This window comes from Schistocerca piceifrons, chromosome 3 (genome assembly GCF_021461385.2).
Source record: "Schistocerca piceifrons isolate TAMUIC-IGC-003096 chromosome 3, iqSchPice1.1, whole genome shotgun sequence".
Taxonomy (NCBI): domain Eukaryota; kingdom Metazoa; phylum Arthropoda; class Insecta; order Orthoptera; family Acrididae; genus Schistocerca; species Schistocerca piceifrons.
Genome location: NC_060140.1, coordinates 745,823,749 through 745,836,062, shown reverse-complemented (window position 1 = coordinate 745,836,062; position 12,314 = coordinate 745,823,749). Strand labels below are relative to the sequence as shown.

Genomic DNA, 12,314 nt, shown 5'->3' with positions numbered 1-12,314 from the left:
ATGCTGCACCAGTTGGCATTCTAGTCCCTGCAAACTCCAGCAGAAAGCATTCCCCCCCCCCCCTCCCCCCACTCCCCCCACTTATACCTAACTATCCCTTCCCCACCCCTCTTGATTGCTGTTTCCATCCCATGTGATAGTTACGTTCTCCCCCGAGCTGCCGGAGTTGGCGGTCATGTCTGCGTGAGCTATGTGCTTGCTTGTGTGTATGAATGGTGTGTGTGTTTCTCTTTTTCTGGTGAAGGCTTCAGGGAAAGCTTTGTGTAAGTGTCGTGTAATTGTGCCTATCTGTGACTTAACATGTCATCTTTATGGTAAGTAGCAATCTTTTTAATTTTTGATACAAAATCTTCTGTTGGTGCTGGCAGTAATTTTTATTTGTTCAGTTTTTGGTTTATCAAATAAATAAAAATATGACTGTCAGCTGCCATTTTTTTGTGATGAAAGCAAAGCCATTGTTTTCCTGTCACAAATTTTCAGACATTTTATAATAGATAAAACCCAATTCTGTTTCAGCATGAAACTAGCACACTTGAAATATTTGATGAACTAGCAAATCGTTTTGATGAAGACTTCAAAATGTTTGGCTTAGACAGCCCAAAGAAGAAACTAATTAAAGAGCTGATCAAAGGAGAACCACTCAATGAGGGTGAGCCTATGTCATTGAGTGCTGATAAGTATTTTATATATGAGGTATGTAGCAGAAAGATAAATGTTTTCAATGTTTTTTTTTTTTTTTTTTCCTCTCCTTGACACACAAAGTTCTTATTTATATTGTTTAATGTTCTGCACTGTTTACCCTTTTGATCATAGCATCTCTCTGTAATAAACAATATCATGCCAAAAGTCTCCTGAAATGTGTGTTTCCTTACTGGCAGATAAAAAAGTAAGAGAAATATTTAAATTCTGTTAAAAGTTTTACCTTGTAAAAGACATGGTGCAAGGGCAGCAGCATGATGTGGATAACGATATTTCACACATAAAGATGTAATAAGGTTTTCTGTGGTACTGAATCACATTCATTAACATTCTTCACCATTAGGTATCATGATGTACTGATGTATCAGGGTCTGGTACCTATTGTACCTCATTACTGATTGAAGGTCTGTTGACAGTGAAAATACTATCTTGAACTCCACTTCAAAAGTGGTAAAGCATAGTGATTCGAACCTTGTGAACTACGTTTGCAGGTCCGACTTACTGAGAATACAATATCTAAAGGACTAGATGCAGTGAGCAACTGCTCATTCCACTTACAAGCAGTGACTGTACAACTCCATGATACATCTGTGTCAAACACACAAAATCATCAGCATAAAGTCAATAAGTTACTGAGAAAGGTTTCTACATTAAATGCAGATACCATTAACTGTAAATATACGGATTATTGTTTTTCAGTAAAATAGAAAATATGCAGACAGTAAAACAGGAACCTTGTAATCATTTGACAGTGAAAACAGTAGTGAGCAGCACAAAGAGAAACTGACGCTTCCTACACTTTCTTTTGTTTCTCAGAAAAATGAATGGAACTAGAGTTTATTTAATGTGTATTGTATGTACTGTCTAACATCTGTTCTCTAATTTGTGTTACATACATACACATGTTGGAACATAAATCTCTTACAGATTAATTTTTTTTCTTCATAAAATGATAAAAAAATAAAGTAAGCCCTCTCATACAAGATATGTTTCAACCCAGACACTCATTCAAAAGATGCCAGACCTATAACTATCTCTTTACAGGACCCATTATTGTTAGCATTACAGGCTTAACCTGTAGGAAAGCTTTCCATTATATTCTTATTAACTGATAGCAGAATTTCTTTCTGTTCTTCCTTAATCATAGTGAATGGGTGTTACTGGTTTCTTGAGTGAAATGATCTAGCATGCCTCCAACATTCTAACTCGTCCAAAAGATCTAGAATGGATTTTTCAATCTCCAGTGTAACCTGGCTGATGGCAAAGTTACAACTACAGTGGACTAGGACCTTGGCTTTTACCTTTCACAGGCAATGCTTGTACTAAATGAATTCTCTGTGCACAGCTTATGACCTGCCCTCACAGCTTCAACTCTTCCAGTTCCTTGCTGCAATATTCAAAACCCAACAGAAGCTTTCCTACCTACATAGCATGACTAGCAATCCAGAGACGAAGAATTTTTCTTTTTCCTTGTGATGTCTGACTACTTGAGATGAGATATGACTGTAAGGATTCTGAGACAAATTATGTCAAGTGTTTGTACAATTTCACTGGATAATTTCGGTACTGTACAGCTTCAAAGGAATAAGGGATGCTTTTAAATAATCTTTTGTACTCTACATCCTGGATGGTGGTTATTAACTGAAACCAGTAGATGACTAATGGGACAAATGAACAGCTGATGGTTAAAATGTATTTTATAAAATACTTTACAGCTGTTGAACCTAACCTTACGGAGAAATTAGAATTTGCAGAGACTGTCATAGCCACAGCATAGGTTTTGTTTCACTCTGCAACAATTGTTCTGCTGCAGTAAGTCATGTTGCGTAAGTAGGTGTGTACCCACGCAAACACAGTTAGAAATCGGAAACTAACGGAGTCTGAACTCAAGTTTCTTTTTATTTCATCACATATAACAGGTTGTCAAGTAAGAGAATACATAAAAGAAAATCAACAACTAAGAGTAAAAAGGTAGGTTTGAGAATCCCAGTTGATCGCTCTCTTCTCTGTGAGTCCCGTGTGAACTGTGAAGAATAATCTCTGTGGTTGGCGCGAATTTTACGCGTCAGCTGCGATCGACGTGTGCGGTAGTCGCCCCATGAGCCCCCTTGGTGAGAGCGGAGCTCAGATGTTCCTCTCTGTAGCGGGCAGGGAAGTGCACTTGTCTGCCAGAACGTGTGGTGCATCAAGGCTGCTGCTTTATTGACTGCAGATGTAGCGAAGTGGGGTTCTGCATTGTTGTCTTGTGCGGATCGCTGCGCGACACTGACATCGCCGGACTGTCTTGAAGCATATAAGCAGGTTTCACTCTACTTAGCGATATGGTGGCCTGTTTCCCATTCAGTACTATGCCTAGAGTGTGCGCATCTCTGCGTATCACAAGATGAGGTCCAGCGTATGGCGGTTGTAGTGGTGGTTTGACGCCATCTGTGCGTAACAATACATGCGTGCAAGTTTTTAAATCGTTGTGCATGAATGTAACCAGGACTCCACGTCTGGATGCTTTTGCAGGTTTGATTTTCTTGATCATTTCTCTCAATCCTTGTAAATATTCTGACTGGTCATCTGCGTTCGGTACCACTGAGTTGTCAGCGAACTCTCCGGGTAGACGTATTGTTTCGCCATAGACCACCTCTGCCGGGGAGGCGTCCATATCAGGTTTAAAGATCATCCTAAGACCTAACAGTACAATGGGTAATGCTTCCGTCCATTTAGTATTGTGGCACATGAAGGCTGCTTTTAAGGTACGGTGCCATCTTTCTACCATCCTGTTGCTTGCCGGATGGTAGGCGGTGGTGCGGTGATGGCAGTACCCGCAGAATCTTGCTAACTGAGCGAATAGTTCTGATTCAAACTGTTGTCCTCTATCAGTTGTTACATGGAGTGGGCAGCCAAACCTAGATATCCAAGTTGACATGAATGCCATTGCCAGAGTTTTCGCCAAGATGTTGTTGGTAGGTATTGCTTCTGGCCAGCGTGTATACCTGTCAATGATTGTTAGCAGGTATCAATTACCATCTGATGGTGGAAGAGGTCCTACGACGTCCAAATGTATGTGCGAGAAGCATGCCTTGACATCCGGGAATTGTCAGATTGGAGGGTGCACGTGTCTGCTTACTTTGCATAGCTGACAGTGTGGGCAAGATCTAGTCCAGTTACGGCAATCACAGTCTATTCCTGGCCATACAAATCTTTTGGACACCAGTCTGGTAGTTGCTCGAACACCGGGGTGACATAGGCCGTGGAGACAATCAAACACTCTTCTGCGATGTGTGATTGGAACCTAAGGGCGTAATCGACCATGTTGTAAGTCACAATGTAGTCATACGTCTTCCCCGGGCACGTCATCTAGCTGTAACTTCAACGCCATCTTGTCGTCACTCAACAGGGTATTTAGCTCATCATCTTCCTGCTGGACTTGCGCTAGTTCTGCCATAGTTACAGGCTCTGTTATACTGGATACTCGTGGCAAACAATCAGCTACCACATTAGTTAAACCTGAGATGTGGCACAAGTCTGTGCTGAATTGGCTTATGAACTCCAATTGAGAATACTGCCTTAGAGAGCATTTGTCAGTGTTCTTGTTGAATGCGTAAGTCAAGGGCTTATGATCCATAAAAATTGTGAAGTCATGCACTTCAACTTGTGGTCTGAAGTGTTTGATTGCTAAATATATAGCCAAAAGTTCTCTATCATAAGCACTCCAGCGTTGTTGTATTGGCGACAACTTGTGCGAATAGTATGCCAGAGGTTGCCATGCGCCATCCACCAATTGTTGCAGGGCTGCACCAACACCAAACTGGCTAGCGTCCGCCACCAGCGCCAAAGGTGCTTCTAGTTTAGAATGTGCCAGCAGTGCGGCCTGAGCCAGGCTCTGACGTGTCACTTCGAATGCTGCATCAGATTCCTCATTGCATTGTATGGTTGCATTGCTGCGAACCTTTGGGCCAGCTAATAATGCGTTTAATGGTGCCTGCTGTTCAGCTGTCTTTGGTAGATGCCTTCTGTAAAAATTTAACATGTCTAGGTATCTTCTTAATTCTTTGACCGTAGTAGGCTTGGGCATGTGTAGAATAGCCTCAACTTTTCTGGGTAAGGGTGCTGAACCTGTAGCAGATATGCGATGACCTAGAAATTCCACTTCAGGTTGGCCAAACAGGCATTTTGCTGTATTTAACACTATTCCAAACTTCTCTAAGTGTTGGAGTACTTCTTTTAAATGCTGCTTGTGCTGTTCATTGTTTGCGGAATATATGAGAACGTCATCCAGGTAGGCAAAACAGAAGGGAAATCTTCGTAATACAGAATCCAGAAAACGTTGCCATGTCTGTGCGGCATTTCGCAGACCAAACGTCATGAAATTACTTTCAAGCAATCCAAAGGGTGTTGTTATGGCAGTCTTTGGTACGTCTTCTACCGCTACAGGAATTTGTGTATAGGCCTTTGCGCAATCTAGCACACTAAAGACTGTGGCTCCGTGCAGCGCGTGATTGTAGTCCATTAACAAAGGTACAGGATAACGATCCGGAATAGTTCTGGCGTTCAGTGCTCTGTAGTCGCCACACGGACGCCAGGCTCCACCTTTTTTTGGTACGAGGTGTAAGGCCGACGCCCATGGACTGGATGACGGGCATATAAATCCTTCTTTAAGCATTAGCTCGAATTCCTCTTTAGCTATAGCGAGGCGTTCCGGTGCTAGTCTCCTAGGTCGACATGACACAGGCGGGCCATCCGTGGTTTTTATGTAGTGTACTGTATCATGCAACACTTTCTGCGGTGCCCCTGGCGGTTTCGTTAATTCAGGAAAATCCGCTAGGATTGCGCGGTACTCTGTGTCTGCCATTTGAATTAATTTAATACTGGTACAATCTGTGTCACAATAATAACAAGCCGTTGATAGATTGGTGAGACTGTCTATCAGGCAAGCATTGGCCATGTCTGGCAAAAGTCTGAAGTGTGATAAGAAATCAGCTCCGGTAGTATTGCTTCTGTGACGTCTGCTACCGTGAAATTCCATTTAAAGTCTCTATGGAGTCCCAAGTTCAGATTCTCTTGTTGTAATCCGTATGTTGAAATCTGCGAATTGTTGGCGGCGGGTAAGTTAAATGCAGTGTGCAGCTGGCAACAATGCAAGGACTGTCTTGGTAGTATACTGAGGTCTGAACTGGTGTCGATTAAAAACTTCCTGCCTGACGCACGATCTGTTATAAAAAGGCGTCGAGATGCAGGAAGGTAGGAGGTAGTGTCTACTGCCACTTTCTGCTCCGATTTGGAGAAAGAGCATGGGCTAATGCATTTACGTGCTTGCTCTCCATACCAACAAATGGTCTGTCTGTTGTTGGCTGTAGATTGCAATGCAGAACAACTTCCATGTCGTCGTTGGCTACGACTTCTCTAATTGACAATGATGCCATTCGACATTAGGTTCGAGAGCTGTATGCATAGGAGATCGACCTTGGTGGTTAGTGCATCATAATTCGCCCGAGACACTGTAGTAGATGCAGCTGCTACACTGACAGGAATGTCTACAACACTGACCTGTGAGTTTGGTGTGATCGCTTCGAGTATGCGGTCGGCGAGTTCTGCTACCGCGTCCAGTGGCATCTTGTTCTGCGTGGCGATGACTGCTTTTACCTGCGGTAGCAGGCGGGAACTCCACAGGGTACGCAGAAGGCTGTCTGGAATCGTGCCGGGGTCCACCTTGCTGTGGAGATGGCGCAGGAACTGCGAAGGTTTTCGGTCACCGATTTCTTCTTGCGTCAATACTTGCCGGATTCTATCTTCTTGAGAAATGGCTAAGCATCGTATCAGTTCAGTCTTTAACCATTCATATGCATTCTCTGTCGGAGGAGCTGTTATGATATCCTGAACTTCAGATGGGTTGTGTGGCCAAAAGGGGGAGGGGGGTAAGCGAACCGCTAATCTTGATACTGCTGCCGTGTCCATATCCGTATCTGCTGTTTGTTTTGCAGTCGGGGTCACCAATGTTGCGTAAGTAGGTGTGTACCCACGCAAACACAGTTAGAAATTGGAAACTAACGGAGTCTGAACTCAAGTTTCTTTTTATTTCATCACATATAACAGGTTGTCAAGTAAGAGAACACATAAAATAGAATCAACAACAAAGAGTAAAAAGGTAGGTATGAGAGTCGCAGTCAACGGCTCTCATCTCTGTGACTCCCGTGCGAACTGTGGAGAATAATCTCTGTGGTTGGCACGAATTTTACGCGTCGGCTGCGATTGACGTGTGTGGTAGTCACCACAGTCTCAGGATCCCATACAGTTTTAATCTGCCAGGAAGTTTATCCAAAAGATATTGAGTGTGGGTCAATTCAAGGATTGTTGCAGGCCTGTCCAGCAAATCTACCTGAACTTCAGCAAATCATTGTTGAATGGTGCTTGTGATCTTGATACAGTAAGGATTCAAGCCGTGCCATGGTAAACAGCCCCAGGCTATTACACAATCTCCAACAAATTTCACACACAGATCTACACATCCAAATCATTTAAATACCTGATACTCATCAGGCCGTCACACAACCAATTGATTCGCACACCATGTGTAAAATATATTTCCGCTACCCCACAGTATTTTTACACCACTCCAATAAAATAAAAATGAGTTGATTTTATTGTAATAGTGCAAACAGTGTGTTCCGCTAGTGGAAAGAGATTATATATAGTGGTGAATCATGGTTCATAATGTGGCACTTAAATGGTCATAGTAAATGTTATGCATTTATTCTTTGGACACTACTACAACCAGTAAAACTATATCGTGTCATTCTTGACGGATCATTCTGTTACTCGTCTTTGTGCCTGAACTGCAATGAAGAATTATACATTATTTGAACTCTGTGACAGTTTATTTGTATACTTAATGTAAAAAAGTGTGGTAGTCTGTATAAGTTAACTTCTTATATCTACTTCAACAACAATTAGTTCTTCTTTGGCATGTTCACTTCACAAGAACATGACTAACGTGGGTACATACAATAAATGTGAAATTTCTGTTCGACTGTAATCGTGCTTTGTTTGAAGTCACTTCTATCACCCGATACATTCTGGGGAAGAAAAACAAATCTGTAATGTTGGCATATTATGCCTACTCTTGCATACTCTAAGGTATAACCTCACTTCACACAGAGATAATTCTGTGCAGTTGCTGTAAGGTTTCGCTCTCACAATATACATGAACTACAATAAGCATTCAAATTCCATTCTCATGGAAGTAAACACAGATGTTCTTTCATGTGAGGCATAATATGAAGTAAGTTTTAGCAAATCATAATTCTCCCTTTCTATGCCAATTACAAACTTGTTGAACAGTTCTGTTGCTTATTTTTATGATTTCTTTGTGTCTTCTACATGTAAATCTACATATATACTTCGCAAGCAACCATATGGTGCATGATGGAGGGTACCTTTTACCACTAATAGTCATTTCCTTTCCCATTCTACTCAAAAATAGTGAGGGAAAAACAACTGTCTATAAACCTCCATACAAGCACCAATTTCTCTTACCTTTGTAGTCCTTACACAACATACTTGTCAGCAGCAGAATCATTCTGCAGTCATCTTCAAATGCTGGTTCTCTAAATTTTCTGAACAGTGTCTCACAAAAAGTATATCATCCCTCTTTCAGTTATTCGCATTAGAGTTCACGGAACATTTCTGTAATACTTGCATACAGATCAAACCTACCATAACAAATCTATCAGCACTCCTCTGCCTTGCTTCAATGTCTTCCTTTAATCTGACCTGGAGGGGACCCCAAAAACTTGAGCACTACTCAAGAACGTGTTGCAGTAATTTTCTATATGCAGTCTTCTTTGTAGATAAGCTACAATTTCCTAAAAATCTCCCAATAAACCAAAGTCAACCATTTGCCTTTCCTAGCACTGTCATGTGTTCATTCCAGTTCATATTGCTTTGCAATGTTACACACAGATATTTAATTGACATAACTTTGTCAAGCAGCACACTACTAATGTCCTATCTGGACTTTATGGGTTTGCTTTTTCTACTCATCTCCATTAACTTAAATTTTTCGACATTTAGAACAGGCTGCCGTTCATCATACCATCTAGAAATTTTGTCTAAGTCATCTTGTATCCTCTTGCAATCATTTGACAATGACACTTTACCAATACACAGCATCAGCAGCAGCAAACAGCTGCAGATTGCTGCTCACCGTGTCCATCAGGTCATTTGTGTATGTAGAGAATAAGAGAGGTTCATGATAAATGCAAGCTAAGTAATAAACTGATGCTGTAGAGCACTCTCTGTAAAACCAAATAAGGTTTCCATTCAGATCTAATGACTTCCTTGTTTTCAACTCCTTCAGTTGCTTCTCTACACCAGAGATGCCTGTTCTATGTCTTTCATTTGGGAGTCTGTGCAATTGTCAAATGACTGTATGTTTATACAGTCCTCCTTCATGAATAATTTCTAATACATGAAATTTAAAACTTCAACTTTCCTTTTGTTGTCCTCTGTTGCACACCAGACTAGTCAGTGCATGACTGGGTAGGAGCCTTCAACCCACTTAGTGATTTTACGTGGGCCAAGAATTTTCTTGTGTTCTTGGTAAGATCTTTTACTGTGGTATGATGATGGAAGTTGTCTGATTTGGGCATGAATCTTATTCAAACGTACTTATGTCTACTACCTTTTGGCTGTCGGCATTTGTGTATTATTTTTTGAATTGAGAGTGCGATAGGCTCTGCTTCCTCAGAATTTTGCAATTTTTTTAAACCACATTGGGTCTTTTATCCAGTTACTCAGCACATACTTATCGAGAGCAAGGTTTACAATCAATTTAAAGTTAGCCCGTAATTTGATCATATTGGAAATAAATAATGTCTGTTCCTTGTCTAAGTGGGATGCTAACAACCGCTTATCTTCTCTTTCAAGTAAAAATACTCTTCTAGCCTTCTTGATGGATTTAATAACTCCAGTAACCATTGTCACTTTATCATGATCCCTAGTATCCATGTTTATACTGGCACTGTCAATAAGCTCATTCCTGTTTGTTGATACAAGTTGTAAAACATTTCCATTTCATACAGGCTGCCGAACTAGCTGCTTAAAACAAGTTTTTGGAAAACTTGTTCCAAAACTACTTCACAAGACGTGAAATGAATCCACAGATGCTTACAATCAGTAGGTTAATGTCGCCTCCAACTAGTATTTCATGACCTATGTATTTCTGCATTACTGAGCAAAAGCTTGCTTTCACTGATTCCAAAACTGACACATCAAAATCATATGGCTGGTAAAAATGTCCAGTAATTAATTGGAGTTCACTGAGGCTAGTTATTTACAACTTCACAGTTAGACTCAATTTCAACCCAAATAGTCATACTATTTTTGTCAACTGTAGTGAACACTCCCCCTCCTGCGGAATCTAATCTATCCTCTTGATATACATTCCATGTCTCACTAAATATTTCGTAGCTTTTTACTTTATGTTGCTGCCAGATCTCTTTGGATCTGAGAATAATTGGAGAATGATAATTTTCCTGGGTGGCAGTAAATTAAGGATGTTCACTAACAATACAGTTTACTATTAAAATTTTGGCAATCAAAGTGTGTTTACTTTGTATGTGGTCCAATTTTGCTCATTGTGTATTGACTTCAGTGGACCTCCAACCACTGCCTAGCCTAGAAAAGCCCCATGTGTACTCCACAAGAACTCTGGTACCTGTGTATCTGCTTCCTTTGTTTAGTAAACCTCAGACCTATCAAGGGGTGTCATACAATTCTCCACCCCATAACACAGGCCCTTAAATCTGGAGCCGTGACTGTCAAAGAATCGATGGAGCCTTTGGTTGAGACCCTCCTCTTTTCTCCGAACCTAAGGACCTCAATCAACTCTGAGCACAATGCTGCAACTTGTGAGCTCTGTTTGCACCCCATGAACAAGGCGAGTAGTCTTCACCACTTCTGCCAGTTGCCCATACAAACTGAGGGTGGCCTCACAACTAAAGTGACAGACATTACTGGTACCAATGCGAGCCACAGCTTGCAGGCAACTGTGCCCTGCACCCTTGATATCAAGCCTCCACTGCTTTTCAGATGAGGCCTTTCTGACAGACATACCGAGCACACATTGGACTTCTTTACAGTGCAGAATGCAATTTCCTGAAGGGGCCCCATAACATGCCTAACATTGGAGCTCCCAATAACTAGTGACCCCTGTCCCCCACATGCCTGCTTGGACCCTGCTGAAGGTCTGTCCACTCACAGGGTGAATGGTCAAGACCAGATGGCCAGCCTCCATACTGACCTCCACCTTGAGCAACATGAACGTGCTACAATCCATCACTCCAGCTGGGGTGAGGATAGAGCCCATGGGTGAAATGAACGACACCTAAGTGTCCTGTGCAATGTGCCAGATTATCTGCAATTGCTACACCACAAGGCAGCAGCCTGCAGGTGGCTGACCATGGCCAAAAGCATTTTCGGCTGTGCACAAACTGTGACCAGCTTGTCCTACACCTAAACAAAACGCGCAAACACCCTATCAATACTAGTACTACTAACTTAAGAATTAAACTATGAAAGACAGAGAGAAATCTAAATATGTAACTTGTTATTCTTCTGAAATATCACCATAGGAGTCTGGAGCCTGACTGAGTTGTAACAAGCAGTTGCTGGTCTTTCAAAAGAGACAAATAACAACTCCAATACAGACCACACAAATTTACACTTTACAGTTACTAAAATGCAAGACTACACCTCTTAAATACAAAAATGTGAAAGGAACTTAATCGTTAAACTGTCAAAGCACACAGAAAAATCTTGTATGTAACTTGCCTGGTGAGATACAATATGTTTGATAAATATTGCAATAAAATACACACATCTTATGAAGCTGTTTATACTATACAAAACTGCTCAAAAAAATATACATTTGACAATCGTGAATAGTGACAACATTATGTTGTTACTGTGATCTTTTTTGTAATGTAGAGCTCTTGACTGAAGAACATACCAGAAAACAATAATAAATGAACAATCAGAATATGAATTTTAATGATTTGCTGTCTCCAAAATTGAAAATCGTGTCGAGTACAACAACCAAAGGAGTTAATTGTTTTAAAATTTGTGTAATACCTTTCCTATTTGTTGTCATTAGTAAACATGCACATCTTTTAAAAATATTATGAAAACAGAATGACAGCATCCATACAAGTACTACACTTTCCAGCATTGATAGTAAATCCTTTAAATGTATAAAAGTTGGTAATGAACCTCTATTCACTGTATCACATGACATTACTGTCACACATTATAAGTCCAAAAAAAAATGAAAGTGTTCATTTTGTTGACATTGCCTCCTTTGAAAATTCATATTGATAAATACTGTCCATCACAAATTAGCATAAAAAGAAAGAAAAATGCCTAGAGCTGAACTAAAATGGACATTATGTAATAAGAGTAACTGAAGTAGTTTAGTCATCGATGTATTGTAGATTTAGATACTTTCAAGCTGCATTGTAATGTGGAGGTTGAGTCATATTGGAGGAGGAGATCAGGAAGAAAGTTCCACTCTACATTTAGAATTATGTAGGGTAACAAGGAATGTATAGGGAGTAAATGCCGTCTGC

At 40.8% G+C, this 12,314-nt stretch overlaps 1 protein-coding gene across 1 annotated transcript in view; it reads left to right on the top strand.

Moving 5' to 3' along the window:
* The window catches only part of LOC124789366, a 385,815-nt gene that overhangs the window by 321,538 nt on the left and 51,963 nt on the right, over positions 1-12,314 (top strand). The window contains exon 7 of the mRNA XM_047256693.1: positions 517-693. Within this exon, the coding sequence (XP_047112649.1) occupies positions 517-693 (177 nt within the window). The remainder of the gene's footprint in view (positions 1-516; positions 694-12,314) is intronic.